Source organism: Schistocerca nitens, chromosome 12, assembly GCF_023898315.1.
Source record: "Schistocerca nitens isolate TAMUIC-IGC-003100 chromosome 12, iqSchNite1.1, whole genome shotgun sequence".
Classification (NCBI taxonomy): domain Eukaryota; kingdom Metazoa; phylum Arthropoda; class Insecta; order Orthoptera; family Acrididae; genus Schistocerca; species Schistocerca nitens.
Window position 1 is genome coordinate 176,065,049 of NC_064625.1, and position 27,520 is coordinate 176,092,568.

At 43.9% G+C, this 27,520-nt stretch overlaps 1 protein-coding gene across 1 annotated transcript in view; it reads right to left on the minus strand.

The window, feature by feature from the left end:
* Positions 1-27,520, minus strand: part of LOC126214992 (serine/threonine-protein kinase 11-interacting protein) — a 204,910-nt gene that overhangs the window by 169,250 nt on the left and 8,140 nt on the right. Inside the window, exons 2-4 of the mRNA XM_049941622.1 lie at positions 19,126-19,348; positions 12,028-12,192; positions 10,007-10,221 (exon numbers count right to left, since the gene is read on the minus strand). Of these exons, the coding sequence (XP_049797579.1) occupies positions 10,007-10,221; positions 12,028-12,192; positions 19,126-19,348 (603 nt within the window). The remainder of the gene's footprint in view (positions 1-10,006; positions 10,222-12,027; positions 12,193-19,125; positions 19,349-27,520) is intronic.

Below are 27,520 nucleotides of genomic sequence, written 5' to 3' on the forward strand. Positions count from 1 at the left end.
CAAATCCACCTGATGAACGATATTTAAAAGTATTAAACATATTTTGGAAATAAAGGAAAAGTGGCTGGTAATACTAAACTAAATGGAACAAACAGAAGTTGCCTTTACCAATATCCCAGATCACTCTAATGTAAGAATAAAAATAAGTCAACAGTTAAAGAATTTTTGTTCATATTTTAAATATAAAATGTACAGCCATACAAACAGCTTCAGCCCATTACAATCACTATAACTCTTATACATATACCTTTAGCTAAAATAAACAGAATCTGCTCTTGATAATACCCTGATCATGTTAACATAACAACAGAAATAAGTCAACAGTTCATCTGAAGATTTGTTATTTATTTAAATATAAAGGTCCTAGTCATACAGACAGCTGCATCTCACTACAGATACAATAACTCTGTATTATTGAGTCCTTGGTATTCATGTTAATGCCAAACATTAGGGTGACTGGTTGCAGTTCTGTAAAACTTATTTACATTCAATATACAGTCACGGTTCTGAAATATCCGTAATGGATAAGCATAATACTAAACTTGCTGTTTCATTTTACTTCAATGTATTTGCATTAGATTTATTTTCAAATATTTGCTCAGTTGTGTCCGTTTTCTGTTCGATGTGGAGTTCACGAGACCGTGGCAGCACAGCGTCACTCGTCCTCTACGTACGAGGCTACATTTCAACTGACAGCTGACACCCGCAAGAATATTAGATTCGTGCTGTCGAAAACCTTCTACTATTCATTACGATAATTAAAAAATAATAGAAATTTAAATCTTGGTAACTGACCTGGAAATTAATTTAATGAAATGTTTAGTATACATTCCGAGTCTGCTCTGGTACAGACATTCTCAGCTCGGCCTAAGACTCGATCCCCACAGCAAAGAGTGCACACAGACTTTGCAGGTCCGTTTTGGAACACTCGCTGGCTCACGGTGGTAGACTCTTTTAGCAACTTCCCATTTGTAGTGCCTACGAACTCGACCGTGTCACGTAGCACCTTTCGAGTGTTGTCCTTAATTTTTTGCATTGAAGGATTGCCTGAAATCACTGTTAAAGACAATGGACCTCAGTTAACATCACTCGACTCTGAAGAGCTTTGTGAACGAAATGGCATTTGTCGTCTAACAAGTGCTCCGTTCCACTCCCAGTCCAATAGAGAGGCAGAATGCTTCGTATGCACTTTGAAATGACAGACGATCAAGCTTCACTCCTCCCAGACACGGGAGCAGGTGCCGCACCTCTCACTCCGACTCACGCGACAGGGCGGAACTTCCGCACAGACACTGCCATTGGACACAGCTTCACTCACCGCTAATAAAAAAGAAAAACAGAAGAGAAGAAAAGAAAAGATTGAAAATGTGGGAAGAAATGGTGAATAAAAAGGGGTTTGAAAATCGTTAATGACCGTGAAAAAGGGAAAGAATGAAAAGCAAATCGGACTTTGTGATTCGGAAAAGCTACTGTTGGGGTGGTCCTTGTGGCGTTTCTGAGCAAAAGTCAAACCAATTTCCACTACAAAAATTATTTGAAAGAGAACAGAGAATAACAAAATGTGATAAACAGGGGGAAATCGCGTAGATAAGAGTTCGTCCTTTACCATGTTAACATGTCTTCTCTCGTGCGGCGTCCACGTCTTGTTCTCCAAAAATCTCCTGCTTCATTTCTGCGTGAAAAGCCGTAGCTGCTCCGAAATCTTGCAATAAAATTCATTGTCCAGCAATTACTAATGTATACAAATTAAAACCGTTTTGATATTGAATGCAATGTATTTTACGTTGCTGCTTCCATCCTCCAAATTTCATACAAACTTCCACAATACGTCTGCACATCAATAAGTTTCTTCGTCTTAATCTGACCGAGGCTAGCTAATAAGTAAGTTAAGCTCCCACTCTCAAGAGACAAAAGCGGATAGAAAACAAAAAGAGTTATAATTTTAGTACCTTCATTTTCTTATATATTTTCTGTGCTGTCGAGCGCTCGTACAGCTGCGACGGTATAATTTATATCTGAGGGAACGAGTGCAGCGCGGAGAAATTCAAAGTCCCACTACAGTAGTATCTGGCACCGCCGACAGTCCACGAGTATTGCTTTGCACCGAGTGCTTAACCGGGTTTTTGGCCGACGTCGGCACTGTTAGTGAGGCGAGATCCAGAAAGCATTGGCACATATATGTACCTAATTGCAGGACCCGACAGTTTGCAGCACCGTCACCAGAATCAAATTCGCATTTCTCGTCTGACCCGCGATTCTCCTGCTTTTTTTCCCTCAGATTCGTGGCCTCACGGGACAACGCAGCCTTCGCAGAAGCCCGCAGGTGCCGCCACGACACCCCGGGGCGAGCCGGCGGACGTCGAGTCCTCGCCTCTGCCGTCACCACTCTGCGACCCGACGGACCCGGACCCGGACCCGCCATCGCCATTACAGTCCTAGGAGACGGCTGGACGTTGTAACGTGCCGGGCTGTATCCTTAAATTAGTGCCACTTAAAGTTCACGTCACAACCGGATGTACTGGTATTGAAACATTTCCTCACCCAGTAGATAGTGCGCCGTGTTCCCAAGCTACCTCGCTTTGCTTATTCAATATTGTCTTCCCGGTAGCTGTGTCCGTCTCACCTAAATCACACTGAAATTAAGAAGCTAGGATCCTAGATGAAGTTTTCCAAAATCAAAAGTCAAGACCGTATTCATTGTTGAACATTTATGACAACCACAGTGTGATTTACTTCTTATCATTCACACGCACAATATTCTGTGACCAGGCCTCTTACACTTAATCGTCACATTAAGTAGGTCAAAAACTTCGTCTTTAACAATGTTTAAAATTACACTTTTTTGGTACCGATCGGAAAAATTAACCGACTTGCCACACTTTTGCTCTGTGAGAATCTGACCGAGAACTAACTGAGAACTGCACCAGCTCGTATCTTATACAGACGAGTGCTTGAATATTTGACTATTTCTGTTAATATATTATAGTTTATAATTTCCCAGGGTTAAAATGATCCTTTCTAATCAGTTTTGAAGTTAACTATTGGGTTTCATTACTGAAATAACACGAGTGAGCTGTATCAATTTAAATAGGCGGAACTAACTTATGCATCCACAGTGGGAATTCCCGACTTATAACTATGGCCGCCCTCTCGAACAATAATTTTTACTTATTCAGATTTACTTAATTCTTAATTAATGCACTTACAAAGTTGAGACCGGAGTCATTTTACGTAGAAAAATAAAGGTAGCAAAAGTATCGAAACAGATCTCGGAATTTTTTGGTAGTTTGGTCACAATTGGCACTGAAAGTCATACAGGCTACAGATTTTAAGTCTTAATATCTATTTAACTAATAGGCTTTAGGTTAATTTAAACACTTCGCTGGAATCAGTAAAATTTAGGCTTTCTTTTGGATGCAGTCTTATAGCTGAATTCGATCTATTAGCTCACTCGAATTTTACTTAATATGTATTGCACAATATACGTCATTGTTCATAACTTTTAATAGGATGCATTTCCAATAAAACTAACTAGCTCATTACTTTCAGAATAGACATTAGAATATACTGAAATAATAGATTTTACAACGGGAATTTTATTTAAACTTTTCTGAATTCTGTACTATGAGGCTGAAAGCCACAGAATCTGTAGTCTGAATCTGAGTAGTGAAAAAAAAAAAAAAAAAGTTGATTGCTTAACTACGTTACTGAAGGAGTGTAAAACCAAAACAGGATAGCAGTGGGCAACCCTGCTTCGTTACAGCGAGTATCCCGGGCTGTGTTTTTGGGAGGGCGATCCTCTGCTCTCACAAGCCAGAAGGCACGGTATGGCCGGGAGTACTGTGTCCCCCACAGCTACACCTCCCGGCTCATCTCTACGCACAGCTTTCTGCCTCTCCCACATTGTCATTCACATCCCCAGCACGAGATAATGGCGTGGCATTTTTCCGGGAAGGGAGGGGGAATGTGCTGGCGTGACCCTTCACCGGCACACGGGTCAGCACTAGGAAACATTGTATAGCAGGTACCGAACCAGGCACACCTACGACGATAGAAGACCGAGACGTGCCCCCAGGCTACGCGCCGATACGGTACGTCGCATCGGGAATCGGTTCACATTGCCCTCTCGTCACACTGTGTTGTGGTCTTCCACAGTGACGGTCGTCTCCTGGCACTTAAGATAGCTGTGAGGGAACATTAGTCATTGTATATACTTGTGATACGGCCACAGACAAGATTCAAGAATTAGTACACACATTTGATTGCTGTTAACTACAGTACTTCGGATTGGACATTACTCAAGTTAAATACTCAATTGGTTCCTGTAATAAAGTGTATCTTAACTGAGTGTGCATTTTGTGTTGTCGTGAGAGAGCCACAATAAAAGTGAATGCGGCTCGTTACAAGTCACTGTCAGCGGAAGTATCAGAACGTTTCCTATAAATCTTCGATATAAAATTTTTGTGGTATTCGTAGTAGTATGTCGAGCGTGTCGAAGTTCTGCACTGTAATACAGATATCGTGGCATTTAGATGAGATTTGCATACAAAATTATAAATATACTACAGAAAACTGAAACAAAAACCTGCGATATTTCATTAAGTCTGTATACAGATACACAATTAACCCTGGAATTATCCCTTTAGGGGGAAAAAAACTGTGCCAAGAAAAAGAGCAAAAACAAGAACATGTAGTAATGGCCAAACTCATTCTCAAGGTAAAAGAAAATATTGCGCGGACATAATGAAACAGAAGACACTTTTTAGATTTGCTATTTAAAAATATACTATAAAAAATGTGTAAGATTTTGAAACGGTAAACAAGAGAGAGATGTTGTACGGAAGTTCTTGTAGAGTGTAAATCCTTTTGGATTAAAGACGACCACCCACCAAAAAGCAGAGGCACTGAATTGCTGATAGGCACACACAAAAGAAAACACACACATTCACACACCTACGACCCTACTCTGTGCCGGCCGGACTAATAGTTCCAGTGCTGCAGTTTGGGACACGGATTCAGTGTCGTGGGGGTAGTATTCGGTGGGTCGGATTGAAGGAGGAGGAGGAGGAGGAGGAGGAGGAGATTAGTGTTTAACGTCCCGTCGACAATGAGGTCATTAGAGACGGAGCGCAAGCTCGGGGGAGGGAAGGATGGGGAAGCAAATCGGCCGTGCCCTTTCAAAGGAACCATCCCGGCATTTGCCTGAAGCGATTTAGGGAAATCACGGAAAACCTAAATCAGGATGGCCGGAGACGGGATTGAACCGTCGTCCTCCCGAATGCGAGTCCAGTGTGCTAACCACTGCGCCACCTCGCTCGGTCGGATTGAAGGAGGCAGAGGCAGGAAGTGGGGGGCGGGGATGGGGATCGGGAGTGGGGTGGGCAGCGTCCCGGAGGGAGACCTTTTTCCCATCTGGGAATGCGGGAGAGTCGGGCGATAGATATGCAGGCTAGGCACGTGACACACAACTGTAGTGGCCAGTGGAAAGTGGCACACCTTGAAAGTGACAGGTGGATGTCAATTGGCAGGAGCTGACAGAAAGGAGGAAAGGAAACTGTCGGGCGGAGGGTGCGAGGACAGTGAGTTACCGCTCATCGGTGCCGGGACAATTACGGGGAGCAGAGGATGTGTTGTAAGGTTAACTATCATCTACATGATTAATGGAAAATCTGATATAAAGATGTGAAACAAATACTAACAAAGAGATAGAGGGGCTGGCCAGTACTTACCTCAGCTCAGTACAGCCGATAGATACACAAAACAGAACAGAAAATTTACATTCCTAGCTTTCAGAACTTTGTACCTTCGTCAGGGAGGAGAGAGGGGAAAAAAGGGAAGAATGGAAAGTGGGTTCAGTTACTCACAACCCAGGTTATGAAGCAACAGGGAAAGGTAAACAGGGAGGGTAGTAAGGACGGAGGCACGGTCGTCAGAGGGAAGCCAAAGATATTCTACTGTAAGTACCGTGCCAGCTTCAAATCAAAGAGGATGCATACGGAAGTAGAGACGTATATAGTATAAAGATGAAGACAACTATGTAGGAAGAAAAGATGCCTGAATGGCTAAAGAGGAGAGGGAAAAAGGAGACGACTCAAGAGTAAATGGGAGTGAGGTCGGTTAACATAGTTGTGTTTCAAAGGAACAATAGTTGAGAGTCAGGTTATAGTCGGAAGGTCGGTAAACAGAAAAGTAACATCAACAGTGACGAGAAGGGACGCAGGGAAGGATCAAAATACCCCAAACTGTGAAGCGGCCATCGAAATTGAGCGTGTTTTGTTCAGTCGCATACCGTGCCACGGGTAGTCGACTCTGTTCTCGACAACAGTTTGGCGGTGGCCGTTCGTCCTAGTCGACAGCTGTTCGGTACCGATATTGACGTAAAAGGCCGTGTAATGTTTGCAGCAGAGCTGGTGTACGACACGGCAGCTCTCACAGGTAGCCCAGCCTCTCGTGGGGTAGGATAAACCTGAGACGGGACTGGTGTACTAGCTGCCGGGTGGGCGTATTGGGAAGATCTCGCACCTCAGGTGTGGGAGCGGCACAGAGCCGTACGGGTCCGGTGGGCGACAGAACGCCACTTCGGGACGGGTGGGTAGGATCTCTCGGGGCTCGAAGAGAAAGAATCGAAGCCGTGGTGGAGGGTGTGGCTCAGTTGTGCCAGTCCAGTGTGGTACTGAGTGATGAGGGGGGCACTCATTTGTACTCGAATCTTGGCTGTGGTGGGTGGATTCAGAGTGTATATGGGTACATTACGGAAAATCTGGTGGGTATTGCCTGTCTGTGAAGGCCTTCAGGGAGCCTTCGACATATCCGGCAAGAAAGTTCTCATCAGTACAGATACATCATCCACAGCTGCATAAAAAGGATTTTTTTTTTTTTTAAGGGAGGGATGACAGTTGTAAAAATGCAGGTACTGTTGCTGGTTAGTGGGTTTAATGTGAACATAAGTGTGGACAAAGCCATCAGAGACGAGGAAGTCAACATCCAGGAAGGTGGCGTGTTGGGCCTACAAGTACCGTGTGAAGCGGGTGGGAGAGAACGTTTTGAGATTGTGAAAGAATGCAGAAAGGGGATCTCGGTCCCGAGTCCACATCACGAATATATCGTCAATGAACCTCACAGTACCAGAGAAGCAACGTTGCTACTGACCGTATAGCGGCGATACTGAGTCGCGATAGGCACAACAAAAAGATTCACACAATTATAGCTTTCGGCCATTAAGGCCTTTCTCAGCACTAGACACACACAAACACACACACACACACACACACACACACACACACACACACACTCACGCAAATGCAACTTGCACACACGTCTGCAGTCTCAGAGAGCTGAAACCGCACTATCGAAACTCAGCATCTCCGCTATATGGTGAGTAGCAACTTTCCTTCTCTAGTATTTTTACATTCCATCCTGGATTTTCCATTGTTTGATCAATGAACCTGAACCAGACTAGGAGTTGGGAGTTTTGGGAGGCTAGGAATGTTTCCTCTAGACGACCCATAAACAGGTTGGGATAGGAGGGTGCTATTCAGGTGCTCCTGCTTGTGCCAGAAATTTGTTTGTATACCTTCCCTTCAAAGGAAAAATAGTCGAGAGTCAGGTTATAGTCGGAAGGTCGGTAAACAGGAAAGTAACGTCAACAGCGACGAGAAGGGATGCATCAGGTAAACGGGTCGCAGAGTCGGTGGAGGAAGCGGTTAGTGTCTTTGATGTGAGAGGATAGGCTTCAGGCAATTGGTTAAAGGTATTGTGATCAACACATCCAGGAGCAGGTATTTTTCAGTGGGAGCACTATAATTTGGCTCTGAGCACTATAGGACTTAACTTCTGAGGTCATCAGTCCCCTAGAACGTAGAACTACTTAAATCTAACTAACCCAAAGACGTCACACACATCCATCCCGAGGCAGGATTCGAACCTGCGACTGTAGCGGTAGTGCGGTTCCGGACTGTAGCGCCTAGAACTGCTCGGCCACTCTGGCCGGCGGGAGCACCATAACCAGCTACAATGGGGCATCTACGGTTGTTGGGTTTGTAGATTTTGGGGAGGATGTAGGAGGTGGGTATGTGGGGTGTTGTTAGGGTGAGGGAGGTAGACTTCAGGTAGAGGTTCTGGCCAGAGCTCACGAATTTCAGTTGTGACTGGAGGTTACATTGGACATCTGTGATGAGGTCACTCTGGCAGAGGTCGTAGGTGGAGCAGACAGCTGGTGGAGGCCTTCTATCAGGTATCCACTGCAACTCATTGCACCAGTGGTGGAACATTTGTTTGCAGGGAGGACGAATAGGTCAGAATGCGTTTTCACGATATGTCTAGCTGTCCTTTCTTCTGCTGAGAGGTTAGTGTTCTCAGGAAGGGACAGAACCTAGAGGAAAACTTCCTAGGTTACCACAACTCCTAATCCAGAGTTCGGTTCAAGTTTATCGACGATATTTTCACGATCTGGACTCGAGGGCGGGACACCCTATTTGCGTCCCTTCAGAACTTCGACACCTTCTCTTCCGGCCGCTTCACCCGGTCCTCCTGACCCCGGCGCGTCACCTTACCGGATGCCGACCTCCGTTCTCGGTCCGCACTTCTGTCCACATTAAACCCGTTAACTGCCCACAGTAACTGCATTTCGACAGCCGCCATCCCTTCCACGCTGTCCTGCTTACCCCGCCTAAAGTGGTGTTCCACTGCCCACCCGTCCTACACGATATCCCAGTCCACCACCGTGCCACTCCCATCACCGATCCCTTACGACGGGCACCGTATCCCTGCAGAAGACCCAGATGCGAGACTTGCCCGAACCTCACCCGTCACTTCCTACTCCAGTTCTGTCTCGGGCTTACCCTCCCCCGTCAGGGCTGGGCCACTAGTGAAAGAAGCCACGTCGTACACCACCTCTGTTGCAAATACTGCACAGCTTTTTACATCAGTACAAATACAAACCGGCTGTCCAATAGAATGAAACTGTTACCGAGAACAAAGCTGACCACCTAGTGGCACAACATTCAGCTGCGCATAACACCTTCAACCTCAATGGCGGCAGCCGGCCGAAGTGGCCGTGTGGTTCTAGGCGCTGCAGTCTGGAACCGCGAGACTGCTACAGTCGCAGGTTAGAATCCTGCCTCGGGCACGGATGTGTATGCTGTCCTTAGGTTAGTTAGGTTTAACTAGTTCTAAGTTCTAGGGGACCAATGACCTCAGAAGTTGAGTCCCATTGTACTCAGAGCCATTTCAATGCCGCATTCTTTCCTCCCATAAGTGTACTGGCCTAGTTTCTGGTAAACCACTGCCCCACACCCTCCACCAAACAGTTTTTCCTTCCTTTGCCCAGTCATCCAGAGCCAATTCACACCCCCATATCACCTTCAGCGTGTGGGACTCCCCACTGACCCCTACAATCATGCATTACATATCTAGCCTGCCTACCTGACATACCTTACCCCCCCCCCCCCCCCTGCCGAACATTTATAGCCTCCCTCTGAGCTGCTAGCCACCCACCCCTAATTTCTCTTTCTGCCTCCCCTTTTACCCACCCCATTCGACATTACCCACCTCAACCAGTTCACCTGAGGAGGGGAGGATATTAGCGTTCAACGTCCCGTCGACAACGAGGTCATTAGAGACGGAGTGCAAGCTCGGGTGAGGGAAGGAAATCGGCCGTGCCCTTTCAAAGGAACCATCCCGACATTTGCCTGAAGCGATTTAGGGAAATCATGGAAAACCTAAATCAGGATGGCCGGAGACGGGATAGACCATCGTCCTCCCGAATGCGAGTCCAGTTCACCTGACCTGCTGAAATGTGTGTGTGTGTGTGTGTGTGTGTGTGTGTGTGTGTGTGGGCGCGCTTGCGGGCAGCAAATTTTCTTTTCTGTGTGCCTGTCAAAACGAGTCAATGCTTCTGTGCTTCTGATTTTCAGTGAGCGGTCTCCATTAATTGAAAAAAAAGAGAGATAGGTTAGAAGAGCAGTGCAAGCCACACAATTTGTAAAGTTTCTGGTCAGCTAATTACCTCCGCAACAGCAGAGTCGACAACTGCAGGACTGGCCGGGGTGGCCGCGGGTGGGGTCCCACCGAGCAGGGCGGACGCAGTGGCGGCGGTGGGCGGCAGGCCGAGCACGTCCTGCAGGAACGTCCCACCCTGGCTGTGCAGCCAGTTGTCGTGGCCGAACATCTGCCGCAGGCTCTCCACCCTGCGCTTCGTCTCCAAGTGCTCCGCGTTCGAATCTGCGAGAAATGACAAATTGCGTTAGAGGTTCTGCAAACCGGCAGAACTGATCTGACACCTCCACCGGGTCATATTATTATTTATATACCGTATTTATTCGAATCTAAGCCGCACTTTTTTTCCGGTTTTTGTAATTCAAAAAACCGCCTGCGGCTCAGAATCGAGTGCAAAGTAAGCGAAATTTCTGAAAAATGTTGGTAGGTGCCACCACAAGTAACTTCTGCCGTCGAATATATGTAGTGCTACACAGGCATGCTTTCAGGCACAAAGATAAATACTGGTGCCAAAACCTCTGCATCAGTAAATAAATTTAAAAAAAGGTGGAAGACGAGCTTTTTTCTCCACCCCGAGTTTCGACCACTGCATTTTCGTACATTACCCGACGAAGTAAATACAAATTCCGTATTGTTCATCTTCAAATGTAGCAGCATTTCAATGTACCACGAAAATCCGACTGGCAAGACTGTTTGGGTTGTTTGTCAATATGGCCAGCTCTACATTCTGAATTTCTTCCTAGCTGTCAGAAGAGATGGTTGCTAGTAGGAAATTTTATGAATTGTGAATCACATGCAGTATTCTTGTCACCATAAGAATAATACGAATATAAACATTTTGCCATGTACTGTTTCATGTTTGCTGCTATCTCATTTAAATCCTGTCTGCCTAATAAACTACGAAACTACAGTGAGACAACAGCAAACGCGGAAGAATATACATATCCTGTCATGTTTATATTCATATTATTCTTATGCCTAATAGTGATACAGTCAGAAATGAAGCACGGCAATTGACTAGATTTATAAATTTAAGATGATGACTAATTTCTGTGCAGAATTTGATGTACTAAAGAAGCGGCCGCAAAGATTTTCAAACGGAGAAAAATTTTCGCCTAACTCTCGTTCAGAACATGTTCTATCATACGCAGTCTATTATTTGGTTCTTGTTGATCATTATCAAAGAAAGCAGCAGTGTAAGTAACAACAAATAGCAGTCTTTTGCCATTGTTTCGCTAATGAGACAATTCCTCTCTTTTTTGTATTGTAAGCGGCGGTAGCGCACACAAAAGCAAGCCATGCCGCGAGCAGTGACAGGCCATAAACACTCACTGTCAAAATGCGACAAACAATGCACGACACAGTACAGTAATGCATTTTCAGCTTAGAGTGACGTATACACCTATAACAAAGAAAACGGCACTTATCAGATCAAAGCAAAATCAGCAATCGATTCAAACCATACGAAGCAAGTGAAAAAGGAAGGGTAGCCGTATAAATATGGACGGAGTACCTGACGAATAGCAATGGCTACCTGGTAAACCTTAACTGCTAAGCTTACGACTCGAACCAAACTACTGTAGCTGTATTGTCATTGATTCGACCTAAATTGTGTCTCATATTACAATGGGCCAACTTTGTTTCGATTTGCAGGTGCGGCCTATAACCTTTGTCTCCCCTTGAATTTCGAGTCTCAAATTTCAGGTGCGGTTTAGATTCAGGAAATTTTTTTTTCCTCGATTTCGAGTCTCATTTTTCAGGTGCGGCTTAGATTCGAGTGTGGCTTAGATTCAAGTAAATACGGCTCCTTCTTGGTGTTGTAATTTTTTTTCTGGCAGTGTATAACATTTTAATATGCAAACTGCAGCAATTTTTTAGAACGTTGCCAATCTACAACACATCATACACTGCTCAGATAAGAGGGGAATAGTGTTCTCCTTAGTTTACGCTCTCGACACAAGAGCTGCTTCGGCCGCCCGTGAGGCTGCCTCTGACATTCTGTTAACTGGTACGCTCGTCTCTCAAACTGACCGGGTGGTGAGCTGCGGATCGACGTGACGCTGCCTGTCAGGGAGCCGTCATCTGTGGGGTCTGCAGCTTCCAGGTCCGATATGACGGCCTTCCGCACGTGACGCGACTTCCTCACGGGTGCAGTCTTGCTGCCGTCGCCGCCGCCTGCCGTCGACTGTCTCCTTCCTGTCACAACACACACACGTACACACATAGTATATAACAGCAGGTGATGTTGCTCATTAGGTAAAATGACAATGTATGTTTAATAGTGGCAACTACTTATTTACAGCCGATACAAGACAAATGCCCATTTAAAGGTTTTCCTGACCCTCAAAATAGTCCACACACTATGTATAAACCATTGATAACAATGAGGCGTTCTTTGGGTATCATTAGCCATGCCAGTTCAGTGTGCCTACAGATTTTCAGAGGATAAAATTCATAACATTTTCATTACCTCTTCAGTTACATTCATGACCTCTCAAAGACATGTGTGTCCCAATGATAAAAACACTTTCTTTAAGAACTTGATGGTGGTTGAAATGAAGTTCAGGATGCCTAAAGATGTACAGCAAATTCGTGACCTCTCAAAAATATGTGTGGCACCATGATAAAAACACTTTCTTTAAGAACCTGAACGGTGGTTGATATGACAGCTGAATGTAACAATTCTTATATCACTTAAGCTGTGTGTCAGGATGAATACTGTACCTATGTATGCCCTTCAGTATACCTCTCATAAAATGCTATGCTATGTTGTTGTTGTTGTTGTTGTTGTGGTCTTCAGTCCTGAAACTGGTTTGATGCAGCTCTCCATGCTACTCTATCCTGTGCAAGCTTCTTCATCTCCCAGTAACTACTGCAACCTACATCCTTCTGAATCTGCTTAGTGTATTTATCTCTTGGTCTCCCTCTACAATTTTCCTCCACACTTACCTCCAATACCAAATTCATGATCCCTTTATGCCTCAGAACGTACCCTACCAACTGATCCATTCTTCTAGTCAAGTTGTGCAACAAATTCCGTTCCTCCCCAGTTCTATTCAGTACCTCCTCATTAGTTACGCGATCTACCCATCTAATGTTCAGCATTCTTCTGTAGCACCACAATTTGAAAGCTTCTATTCCCTTTGAAATATTGTATCCCGGCTAAGACATAAGTTGAAAATATAGTCACTATTTTTTATTTACTTAAATTTGCCATATTTCGTGACAGTACCTTTTCCGTTAGACGTTTGCAAGGCGATATTAGTGTTGGCTTCAGTTGTCTAAGTATGATTCCACAATGCATCTTTGTCGGCTGCAGAAAAGACGTGGTTCAACGTGTTTGCCTCATTTTGGTGTTTCAAATACCTTTTCTTCAAATGTAGTTTATTTTTTTATGGTTAATACAAAAAAAAATAGTAACATAATTCAAAATTATTTATGACGGCGACCTTCACATTGTTCTTCCGTCAACACACACAAAGAGTTAGCTGCCGACTGACTATAGTCAAAGACGACTCCAGCGTCAAAGATATTTTACACAATACACAAGCTTCCACTTGTAATCAGTCTCTTTGCTATTCTTCGATACATTTACTAATAGTAATAAATATTCTTTCACTCTCAAAAATATAAGTAAATTAACATATAAGGCAAATTACAATAAATTCTGACAAAAAGTATAAAAAAAACATTTACAATTTGGTATCGACAAATACAGTAAAAAAAATAACATCTCCCAGATCCATTACACCTTCTCGTCTACACTGTGTATCGTCCACGTTTCACTTCCATACATGACTACACTCCATACAAATACTTTCAGAAAGAACTTCCTGACATTCTATACTTGATTTTAACAAATGCCTGTTCTTTAGAAATGCTTTCATTTTATATCCTCTCTACTTCCACCATTATCAGTTACTTTGCTCCCCAAATAGCAAAACTCATTTATTACACTAAATGCCTCATTTCCTACTTTAATTCCCTTGACATCACCTGATCTAATTCAACCACATTCCATTATCCTCGTTTTGCTTTTGCTGATGTTCGTCTTATATCCTCCTTTCAAGACACTGTCATCCCGTTCAACTGCTCTTCCAGCTCCTTTGCTGTCTCTAACATAATTACAATGTCATTGGCAAACCTCAAAGTTTTTATTTCTTCTCCGTGGATTTTAATTACTATTTCCAAATTTTTCTCTAGTTTCCTTTACTGCTGGCTCCATATACAGACTGAATAACATCAGGGATAGGCTACAATCCTGTCTCACTCCCTTCTCAATCACTGCTTTCCTTTCACGCCCCTTGACTCTTATAACTGCCATCCGGTTTCTGTACAAATTGTAAATAGCCTTTCGCTCCATGTATTTTACAACTGCCACCTTCAGAATTTGAAAGAGAGTGTTCCAGTCAACATTGTCAAAAGCTTTCTCTAAGTCTACAAATGCTAGAAATGTAGGTTTGCCTTACCTTAATCTATTTTCTAAGATAAGTCGTAGGGTCAGTATTGCCTCACGTGTTCCAACATTTCTACGGAATCCAAACTGATCTTCCCCGAGGTTGGTGTCTACCAGTTTTTCCATTCGTCTGTAAAGAATTCGCGTTAATATTTTGCAGCTGTGACTTATTAAACTGATAGTTCAGTAATTTTCACATTTGTCAACACCTGCTTTCTTTGGGATTGGAATTATTATATTCTTCTTGAAGTCTGAGGGTATTTCGCCTGTCTCGTACATCTTGATCACCAGATGGAAGAGTTTTGTCAGGACTGGCTCTCCCAAGGCTGTCAGTAGTTCTAATGGAATGTTGTCTACTCCCGGGGCCTTGTTTCGACTCAGGTCTTTCAGTGCTCTGTCAAACTCTTCACGCAGTATCGTATCTCCCATTTCATCTTCATCTACATCCTCTTCCATTTCCATAATATTGTCCTCAAGTACATCGCCCTTGTATACACCCTCTATATACTCCTTCCACCTTTCTGCTTTCCCTTCTTTGCTTAGAACTGGGTTTCCATCTGAGCTCTTGAAATTCATACAAGTGGTTCTCTTCTCTCCAAATGTCTCTCTACTTTTCCTGTAGGAAGTATCTATCTCACCCCTGGTGATATATGCCTCTACATCCTTACATTCGTCCTCTAGCCATCCCTGTTTAGCCATTTTGCACTTCCTGTCAATCTCATTTTTGAGATGTTTGTATTCCTTTTCGCCTGCTTCATTTACTGAATTTTTATATTTTCTTCTTTCACCAATTAAATTCAGTACCTATTCTGTCACCCAAGGATTTCTATGAACTCCCATCTTTTTACCTACTTGATCCTCTGCTGCCTTCACTATTTCATCTCTCAAAGCTACCCATTCTTCTTTTACTGTATTTCTTTCCCCTGTTCTTGACAATCGTCCCCTAATGCTCTCTCTGAAACACTCTACAACCTCTGATATTTTCAGTTTATCCAGGTCCCATCTTCTTAAATTCCCACCTTTTTGCAGTTTCTTCAGTTTTAGTCTACAGTTCGTAACCAATAGATTGTGGTCAGAGTCCACATCTGCCCCTGTAAATGTCTTACAATTTAAAACCTCGTTCTTAAATCTCTGTCTTACCATTATATAATCTATCTGAAACCTTGCAGTGTCTCCAGACCTCTTCTACATATACAATCTGTTATAACCGTGGCCGGAACGGTCGTGGGGTGGTCGAGAATGAAGCGAGGTGCGACCAAACGGAGGGCGACCCGCGAACAAACAAACAAACGGAAAGGACGGACACGAACAAGGACAGAAGACCGAGCGAGACCTTATGACAACAACATGCAAGAAGCAACGGGGCGACAGAGACAACCAAATTAATCCACAATGTCCACGCAGTAACGAAAACAAAGTACTGTAAATATGCTGTCTGTTGTCGGGAGTTCGATAGACTCCACGAAGTTCAGACTGCTTAGCTGAGCGAGATGCAGGCACTCATATACGGAATAAGGTACGCCGCTATTGGCTGCTGGGACCGTGTGCTCCTCACGTTATACACGAGCCAGGAATTTGCGCAGTTGCGGTTTATGGCGTGACGGCTGTAGAGAACTCTAGTGCCCTGATTGATAATATTCTATGAAAAAAGAAAATTAATAAAATTACACCACTTCTGCAAGCTGGCCAACAGCAATCACTCAATATTTTCAAAGCCTGTGCAAAATTCCAATGGCAACATTTCAGACAACCTTGCAAAAAAGTTAAAAATCTCACAACTATGACCGGCAGTTTATAATAACAATAATGTATCAAAGTTTTCATTCAATAGTAAAGACAAAATGACAGAGTGGTGCAAATAAATTCATTTGAAAAAATGTATACTGGTCAGTCAGGGAGAGAAGCTGGTGACTACGGAAGAAAGATTCGACCTTTGCTGGTCACCGTTTAGCAGAAAACTGTCCTAGGAAATCAAACACGTGACACAGAATACCAGGCCAGTATTAAAAGACTCAATATCCATTTTTTCCCCTGTTAAAATAAGTTTTTGTTTCAAATACTAAAGTCAAACTGTAAATTCATTTTATTTATCATCATTTGTTATATGTATCTCCACATAAAAAGCTTTGCTTACCACTAATTTAGTTACCATGATTATTATAATATTTTCCTATACAAACACTTTGTCAATTTTTTATCTTCTGTACGTACGACATCTGTGTAAGTTTCACATAACGTTTATCTCTGTTTGTGACATTCAGTTGTCACCTGAAGATGACCTGAGAAGCCAAAAGCTGGTTTGTGACCAAATAAATATAATTTTGCAGAACATTAGGAAGTGGTTCATTTTCAATATTAAAAGTTTTGAAATAAAAAAAGTCTAGGAATGATGTAAGTTGTTAAAATTTAATAATCGGGTGACCAGTTTCAATTGTGGTACGATCCCCATCAGACCGTTAAAACTCCGTGACGATGGCTCCAGAGGGTGGTGAGAAGCGACCTGCTACGTAGGGACAACTATCAGTGAGCAGTGTTTAGCGTTGCCACACAGCGGGCTGCTCCTCGACACTCTCTACAGCTGTCATCGAGCAGTTTTAATGGTCTGATGATGACTGTACTATGAGCAAAACCCTAGGTGTGACCCTAGACTGTTTTTAATTAAAAACTTTCTAATTTTTGATCACTATTTCATAGGAACAGTGTTGCAAAAGAAGTTCACGGATTAATACGGTTTATTTCCTATATAACCTTTCTCGAGAAATTTTCAGGTAAAACTATTTGTTGCAGGAAACAGTTAGTTCAGGCTCGTCCAAACTGTGCCCTCGGGGCGCTAGCGCCCGTGATCGCCCGTGATCGCCCGCGGCCAGCGCCCCGGGCGAATTCGTATGTTGCTGCAGTGGCCAAGACGTGCCGCTCAGCTGGCCGTGCGGACCACCCGAACGTCAGCCGATAGATGTATTTGTTCGCCCATTTTCCCTATGGGCATCGGACGTCTCACAAGTGCTTCGACAAGAACTGATTGACCTACAGTGCTGTATCCGCCTGAAGGACTGCTTTCTTATGTGTAAAACTTTTACAGCTATCTTCCACGAAAGAAATATTCTCTTTTGCACAAGCACGCGGCCAAAGTTCTCTCAATGTTTAGTTCCACGTATATTTGTGAGCGCTTTTTCTCTCTTTTAAAGCTTGCTAAAACTAAGAACCGTTCATTCCTCGGCAATAAAAATTTGACCAATTCTTTGAGGTTAGCAGTCTCACGGAATATTGTACCAAGCCTAGACAAAATCGTTTCCTCGAAAAAGAAAAACGTGTAAAATGTTAACTGACAAACTGCCTATTGGCTTCTGTCTCGGGTTCTTCGGCTGACGTTCATCTAATGATTTTTCTGACGTTTCGCCAGCACGAGTGGCTGGCATTGTCAAAGCTTCACCCTCCATTGCCGGTGGTGAACTAGAGCCGAGCTTGTGGCCGCAGACTATATGTACCTGGCGCGCCAACGTCCGAGGGCTTCTCCGCGGTCATTTCCGGTGCGGTTCTCCTCTTGCTACCTGCGACGGTCGTTCGCTGCAGTCGGCCGAAGAACCCGAGACAGAAGCCAATAGGCAGTTTGTCAACAAGTGGCCACGAAAGCCTCAACAATTTTGTAAAATGTTAATTGTCTTCTTTAACAATGTTGACTGTAAGAATTAAAGAGCTTTATAACCTTAATTCTATTTTAATAAGTTTTCAGACTTGGTCAGTTAAAATTATTATGTACAAAACAGCAAACTAAGGATCCGATTTCTAAACTACAAAAAATTGTAGCACTGAGTATAACAAAAAATACTTACTTGTAACTACTAACAGTAAGAATGAGACCCTATATCCCTTACATAAAATTAATTCTAAAATAGTATATTTTGTTTACGTTAGATCTGACCGTGCAGTCCAGTGCAGAACAATGCTGTGCGGTCTCACTCGCTCTGCAGCTCTCTCTCTCTCTCTCTCTCTCTCAATCCTATGCCGACACCAGCGACACACAGTCACGGACGGGGCACTGAACTACATTGTCTTGGACCCGCGGGGCGTGGGCGTGCCCTCCAGGCGCAATTCTTGGATGAGCCTAAGTTAGTTCTTTTGCTTATTATACTGCATTATATTATTTGTATAGAAAATAGACATATTACTTTTCTGTTGGAACAAATATTAAACAAACTGTTGAGAGTTTAACTTTCAAATTAAACAACTTCACCATTCTCATTATTACTTGTTTTCAAAATATTTCATCCTCTTATGTTTTCATAATTGTCATTAAAATTAACAGAACAGTACTTAATGTAATCTGACAGTCTTCAGCTAATACAAATATAATGAATGTGTCACACAACATTGCTTCTTCTTACTTACATCAATATTGTTTCTTCTTACTTACATCATTTGAGGCAATTTTTGTTTACGGTTAACAAGAAAAACAAATGGACAATGTTACCCAAACAGTTGTAGTAGACAATTGGAACAAAGGGAACATTTTGAGAGCGAGAGACAACTGTTCTCGTTCCAGTCTCGAGTGTTACCGACACGAGCCGGCGTACGACACAGGTCGGGGGGTCGCGTCTTCCGGCGTGGTACCCAAATACCCGACAGAGTTCTCCGGTACGGACCGGAACGACAACTCGTCAGTCCCCGACACTAACCTGGCGTCGCGCCGTCGGCGACGAGGGTCTTGTCCGAGGCGGTGGAGCTGCCGGTGGACAGGGAGTCCTCGGGCGGCGGCGGCAGCCTCTCTGCCGGCACGGGAGACGGTGGCTCCCGCTCGGCACTGGCCGAACTCGTCTGGCCGCCACGCGGCGCCTCCCGCCTCCCCGACAGACCCGCCGCGCGCTCCGACTGCGACAGGCGCTGCCCGTCCAGCACGAACTGCAAAACGTGATGTGCCCCGTTTAGAAATTGGCATCGAGTGCCGATCTCGTGCGAGGACACGTAACTCGAATGAAATAATTTTATTCCCGAAACTTGAAACTTCCTGGCGGATTAAAACTGTGTGCCGGACCGATACTCGAACTCAGGACCTTTGCCTTTCGCAGAAGTATGCTGTAAAAACACCGAACAACTGACACAGAATACAAAATGAACTCTTCGAGATCTAAAAAATTTGTTAAATAATAATGCTTACAAAAGTACAAACTGTACATTTCACAACCAAACAAACAGCTGAATACGTGTCACAGTTAAATTGTCGGGACAGGGAACTGATCAGTGTGGACAGTGTTACATTTCCCGGAGTTACTATAAACAGAAACTTGTCACAGACTGTTCGTGTGGATCGCTTAGTGAAGTGGTTAAACAGTGGTTATGCAATGTGCTTTCTAAATAAAGTAACTTACTTGTCTGTTAAGAAAATTGTTTATCACACGTATTTTATATCAGTTGTGAGACAAGACACATTTTTTTGGGGTGCTGAAAAAGCAAACTTCCTCAAATTTTTTAACCTACAGAAAAAAATTATGAGAGCTATCACAGGAACAAACAAAAGACAATCGTGCCAACCTCTGTTCGTAAGCCTCGACTTAATGATGATTTCTTCTATTTTTATAAACACTTTTTACATATATTGAAAGTAGAGGGTGTGGAAAGGAAAGGAAAGATGAGGAACTTACAATATTAGCCCCGTCGGGACTCTGTGCCGAATCGACGGTGACGGATCAAACTGCGTGCCGGACCGGGACTCCCGCTTACGAGGCAGTCGCATTAACCACCGTGCTATCCGGACACAGTGTCTATTGCAAATGTGCGGCCTATCTCGGCACGCTCCACGGCAGACTTCCGTTCCCACCTGGCGCCACCTGCCTGCAGTCCCCTGTACTCACTAATTTTAGATTCCCACCGGAGGTCGGACACAATCGTGCACCTGCGCCGAGGGTCGAAGATTCGTCGCCCGTCGCGGTGAATCGATTATACGAATGTGTGACGTCTGTTCTTTCGGTTCGGCACACATTTTCATCAGTCACTACCGATTCTGCATAAAGTTCTGATGCTCTCGATATTGTAAGTTCCTTCCCTTTCCTTTTCTTTCACCTTCCTCTATCTTCAATTTACATAATATGTACCACAGATGCGGATTATGCACGGTGTCTCTTCTTTCGGACATGTCCTAAAGAACAGACATTGTGAATTTGTATAATTTATTTACACTAATGAAAAATATTAGTTACAAAATTTTTTTAAAAAATGAAGAAATCGCAACACCAAGAAGAAGTTGTGCAACATTAATGAAAGTTAGTACGCATACTTCTACACATGAAGGATGATGACATTTAAAATTTCACATCAGTTGCATAAGAGCTTCTAGCAGCACCAAGTAGCATAAGAGGGTGCTAGCACCACTACGAAGATGCAAATCAGATCTGCTGTAGTGAGTCGATGTCAGTCGATAACACCTCTAAAGTGATATTGTTGTTGTGGTCTTCAGTCCTGAGACTGGTTTCATGCAGCTCTCCATGCTACTCTATCCTGTGCAAGCTTCTTCATCTCCCTGTACCTACTGCAACCTACATCCTTCTGAATCTGCTTAGTGTATTCATCTCTTGGTCTCCCTCTATGATTTTTACCCTCCACGCTGCTCTCCAATGCTAAATTTGTGATCCCTTCATGCCTCAGAACATGTCCTACCAACCGGTCCATTCTTCTTGTCAAGTTGTGCCACAAACTCCTCTTCTCCCCAATTCTATTCAATACCTCCTCATTAGTTATGTGATCTACCAATCTAATCTTCAGCATTCTTCTGTAGCACCACATTTCGAAACCTTCTATTCTCTTCTTGTCCAAACTATTTATCATCCATGTTTCACTTCCATACATGGCTACACTCCATACAAATACTTTCAGAAACGACTTCCTGACACTTAAATCTATACTCGATGTTAACAAATTTCTCTTCTTCAGAAACGATTTCCTTGCCATTGCCAGTCTACATTTTATATCCGCTCTACTTCGACCATCATCAGTTATTTTACTCCCTAAATAGCAAAACTCCTTTACTACTTTAAGTGTCTCATTTCCTAATCTAATTCCCTCAGCATCACCCGACTTAATTCGACTACATTCCATTATCCTGGTTTTCCTTTTGTTGATGTTCATGTTATACCCTCCTTTCAAGACACTGTCCATTCCGTTCAACTGTTCTTCCACGTCCTTTGCTCTCTCTGACAGAATTACAATGTCATCGGCGAACCTCAAAGTTTTTATTTCTTCCCCATGGATTTTAATACCTACTCCAAACTTTTCTTTTGTTTCCGTTACTGCTTGCTCAATATACAGATTGAATAGCATTGGGGACAGGCTACAATCCTGTCTCACTCCCTTCTCAATCACTGCTTTCCTTTCACGCCCCTTGACTCTTATAACTGCCATCTGGTTTCTGTACAAATTGTAAATAGCCTTTCGCTCCCTGTATTTTACAACTGCCACCTTCATAATTTGAAAGAGAGTATTCAAATCAATATTGTCAAAAGCTTTCTCTAAGTCTACAAATGCTAGAAACGTAGGTTTGCCTTTCCTTAATCTTTCTTCTAAAATAAGTCGTAGGGTCAGTATTGCCTCACGTGTTCCCATATTTCTACGGAATCCAAACTGATCTTCCCCAAGGTTGGTGTCTATCAGTTTTTCCATTCGTCTGTAAAGAATTCGCATTAGTATTTTGCAGCTGTGACTTATTAAACTGATAGTTCGGTAATTTTCACATCTGTCAACACCTGCTTTCTTTGGGATTGGAATTATTATATTTTTCTTGAAGCCTGAGGGTTTTTCACCTGTCTCATACATCTTGCTCACCAGATGGTAGAGTTTTGTCAGGACTGGCTCTCCCAAGGCTGTCAGTAGTTCCAATGGAATGTTGTCTACTCCGGGGACCTTGTTTCGACTCAGGTCTTTCAGTGCTCTGTCAAACTCTTCATGCAGTATCATATCTCCCATTTCATCTTGAGCCACTTGCATGAATATCAAGAGCTCAGATGGAAACCCAGTTCTAAGCAAAGAAGGGAAAGCAGAAAGGTGGAAGGAGTATATAGAGGGCCTATACAAGGGGCAATGTTCTTGAGGACAATATTATGGAAATGGAAGAGGATGTAGATGAAGATGAAATGGGAGATACGATACTGCGTGAAGAGTTTGATGGAGCACTAAGGTGATAAAGGTGCCATTATCGACACCTCACCGAGTTTGAACGGGATCACGTAATAGCGCTACGAGAAGCTGGCAGCGGTGGTCGCGAGAATGTAAGGTTGCGAGAAGATCGGGCTCCAGATTGTCGTGCAATTCTACCGAGAGGGAAGGCTATGGTGTTCGGTGTACGGCTCTGGTGCGTCGTACTGTCCTGCAGCAGCACTCTGAGCGGCGGTAGGCACCGCTGTCACACGATGAACTGTTAAAAATTGGTTACTTCGACAACAGCTCCAAGTCGGGCCATGTAGCGTGCATTCCACTGACCCCAAACCACCGGCATTTGTGACACCACTGGTGTCGAGCGAGAGCTCGGTGGAGGGCCAGGTGCACGTCTGTCGGTTCTGCCTCGGGGGCAGCGATGGCTGCGTGTCTGTTAGGAGTAGGCCATTTGAGGGGTCTGAAATTGACCTATCTGGCTGCTAGATACACTGGACGTACACCTGTAGTTACGGTCCGGGTTGCGATTTTGTACGACAGCAGGCGCCCTCTCGTAGTTATCCCACGTACCCTGACTGCAAATTTGTACGTCACTCTGTCGATTCGACCTGTCGTGCTACCGTTCGTGAACAGCATTCCGGGGAGTGTTTTCCGACAGAACGACATTCGCCCACGTACCGCTGTCGTAACCCGACACGCTGTACAGAGTGTCGACGTGTGGTGTCGACCTGCTCACTCACCAGATCTGTCTCCAGTCGAGCACATACAGGACATCGTCATCATTACCCGGCATTAACTGTGCGACTAAGTGCAAGATGCGTAGAACTCCGTCCCACTAACTGACATCGGCCAGCTGCATGACACAATGCGTGCATGTTTGGATGCTCGCATTCGACATTCTGGTTGCTACATCGGTTATTAATGTATGTGGTGTCACAAAACTTAAGCCTGTCCCACCCCTCATTAAATCGACCGAGACTTATACGAACAATTGTAAGAAAACTTATAATAATTATGTTCTTTAAGTTTGTTTTTGAGTTTCCACAGATACTGTGGGAATTAAGTTTAGTTATGTTGCAGATAACGTGGAAGACGTTGCCCGATGATCGCCACGAAAGTTCGACGTAGCGGCAAGTGGGCAAGGAATAAAATGAATGCTGCAAACTACCGCAAGCCACGGAAGAGCCCGGGCCGCGAAGGTGTCGAGCTTGCTAGGTCGTCGTCGGACGACGTCAAAGGAAGAGATATTCTGCTTTCTCTTTGTAAACAGATCGATCGAGTCTCGAAAGGTTCGTGTAAAACATATAGGCGGGTGACACATTAGGTGGGACCCGATGCCTGTAATACTTCCACAGTTATTAAAAAGTTGTTAAATGGCAAAACCAATAGTTCATCATTTATATAGATAGAAAGTAGTAAAGATATAGGAAAGGAAGATTTGCGGCGTCAGAATGAAAAGCGATACATCGCTCAGCAACGAAGAAGGACGTAAACAGCAGGCGTTACGTGGTGAAAACAAATCAACTGATAAAATAGTAAGTCTGTAATTGAGCATAAAGCCACGTAACACTGCATGTACCAGCTTTTCATATTTTCAATGGCTTTCCCGTGCTTACATTAACCTGTGATCTTGCAGCCTTAATCACTTACAAATATTACTCTACATTAATTACTTTTTGGTGTTGTGATTTTTTTTCCATCTTGAGCTAAATAACATGCATCATTTTCAAAGAAATTCTTTTACACATGTTTACGGTATGAAGCATAGATCGGACTAGATATTACCATAACACAGACTTAGCTTATTTGAAAATAACCCGTATTACAAGGCTTTGAAGCTTTGCAATAAAATATGGTCCAAAAACGAGGTCTGCAAGCTAGAAACCATAGAAGCCAACTTTGAAAAAAAATTTTTAAAGCAAATGTTATTACACTGTGGAAGATTTACAAATGAGGTACACAAGTAGCAGATATTAATTTCTGTTGTAAGAAATTTCTGGCAGAATGTAAATATCTTTGAGTCAAAATAGATTACTCACCAAAGAGCACGAGCACTGAGGAGGCGTACACAAAATAAAGAAACTTGCTAGCTTTCGGAGCTATCTTTTGATGAGCTAGAGTCAAAAACACACACACACTTTTGTGTGTGTGTGTGTGTGTGTGTGTGTGTGTGTGTGTGTGTGTTGTGTGTGTGGGGGGGTGGGGCGCGCGCGCGCGCGCGCTCTCTCTCTCTCTCTCTCTCTCTCTCTCTCTCTCTCCTGATGGATGTATATGTCCTATTATGTATGTCCATATTTATATACTACAGAAACAAAAAATGAAAAATATACGGTTATTATAAATGACTGAAGCGATTTCATAAATTCACTGTAGCTACATTAATTGACATACTGTTCCAAAACTCAAGTCTCATATACGAAAATTCAAAAACTTCAGATTTCTGACACGAGAGTGCAGCAGTAAGAAGTTAAGTAAGATGGTTACAAGTGCCAAGAAATCATACAATGTAACTGAAATGCATTTACATTAGTCTGCCGTAACAGTGCAAAGACTCTACAAAATGAAGTCTGACAGAGATCCACCGACTGCCAACTCCATTCCGCGACAGCATACACACTTTGAAGCTTCCGGATGCCTCTGCAGGGGGAAATGGATGAGTCGGCTTGCGACAAAATGAAAAATGGTTGACCGTGTGTGGACGAGTTTCGCAAGTCGCCCACAGAAGTTTGGCACTGTGATACCTCATTTCATTACTACCCCTGCAGTAGTCGCCCTCAAACCACAACAGAGACTGTGTATTCCGAAGATGTCCAAGAGTCAATTCTTCAAGACATACGAATATCCACCAAAAAGATAGCTGTGATGCCGGACATCTCTTTTGGGGGAGAGGCAGAGAGTAACAGTTCGATTACCACCACGATCGGTGACACACGCAAGCTTTCAGTGAAAAGGGTGCCGGAATGTTCGATCTGCAATCAGCAAAAGGTATGGTTTGAGATACCGAAAGCCATTTCAAAAGTTCAGAGCCCTTTTTGGTGAGGTTAATGACTGAGGTGGGAACTTTGCTTCACATTTGTGACCCCAAAACTGAGGAACAATCGAAACAGTGGAGCCACGTCGGGTCTGGACAGTGAAAGAAGTTCCCCACCCAGAAACTGGCCAAAAAAGTGATGATGTCTGTTTTCTGGGAAAAAGACTGCATTCTGTCAGTGGACATTTATCTCAAGGATCTACTATAACCAGACAACATTACGCTAATAAGCCGGAGCTGTCAAAGGAAGCAACTGAGAGCAAACGCCGATGAAAGATGTCCGACAGAATTCTTTTCTCGCACGATGACTCAACTGCGCACACGTCCGTCGCTGGGCGGCCAAATTGATGACCCCGGACTTCCGACTAGACGACCGTCCTCCCTACCCGCCAGACCTAGTCCCTTCGAACAGATTGCACAACTTTTATTCGTGCGGACTAGAAGTACTGACACGGTGATGTGCCGAGTGTCTCAGTCTCGGGGAAGAAGAAATTGAATAAATGAGTAATTTTAAACCTTCAGATTTATTCTTTCTAGGCAAAGGCATGAGCTCTTCAGCACCCACTCTTACCTTTGTTGACAACACTAGATTCATGACTAGTTACCAATGTTTGAAGCAAATGATTGTACATAACACGTCATGTGACAATAACGATGCACTTCCATTCTATGTACACCTTTGACAACTGCTCCACAGCCTGTGTCACCCGGATTCTTCCTACCAACAGCAGCTTTTCTGAACTGCACAGGTGGGAGCTCTCCTGCAAGCCAGACCCCCCACCCCCCACCTCAAGCTCGTCTAGTCCCCATCTCCACGCCTAGATCTCCCCTGTCCCCACACACCTTTTGCCTTCCCCAGCTCACTTACACAGTGCTTTGCCCTCCTTTCCCTTTCGCCCCCAGCACAGCCCGCCCCCAATGCGCACCAAGCTCCCCTACCCCGTCCTTCCTCACTCACGCACGTGTGCTGCAGCACCTCCCCCATCCCCACGCTGCTTTTCCTCCCCCTCCCCACCCCACACCTTCGACGTATTCCCAGTACCGGGGTGTATACATGGACAAGGAAAAAAAAAAATTCCCGGATTTTTCCTGTATTTCTCGGTTGAAAATACACTATCTCCCGGGTGAAAATACATTTTTCCCCGTGTTATGTGAGAGTATACTTTTCCTCGGCACTGTAAAACTTATCAGTCACTTGAATGTTTATGGTTTTATACGCCGACATAGAATTTCCCGGTACTTTAAGAAACGAAGCTCAGGGGTGGGGGGTTGGGGGTGGGCGAACACGTTTCGGGAAGATCTTTGATGCGCAGCAGCGACATGCATATTTTCGTGTTACGAAGATGTAAATTCGAATTCCACCAAACACCGCATTGATGTAGTCAGCCAATAGCAAGATCACTCTTAAGTAGCGCGAACACACAAATAAGAAAAGTTGATGGTTTAAATTAATATACATAGTGTTGCTACATCTACATGTACATCTAAATTTATACTCCGCAAGCCAACCAACGGTCTGTGGCGGAGGGCACTTTACGTGCCACTGTCATTACCTCCCTTTTCTGTTCCAGTCGTGTATTGTTCGCGGGAAGAACGACTGTCTGAAAGCATCCGTGCACGCTCGAATCTCTCTAATTTTACATTCGTGATCTCCTCGGGAGGTATAAGTGGGGGGAAGCAATATATTCGATACCTCATCCAGAAACGCACCCTCTCGAAACCTGGCGAGCAAGCTACACCGCGATGCAGAGCGCCTCTGTTGCAGAGTGTGCCACTTGAGTTTATTAAACATCTCCGTAACGCTATCACGGTTACCAAATAACTCTGTGACAAAACGCACCGCTCTTCTTTGGATCTTCTCTATCTCCTCCATCAACCCGATCTGGTACGGATCCCACATT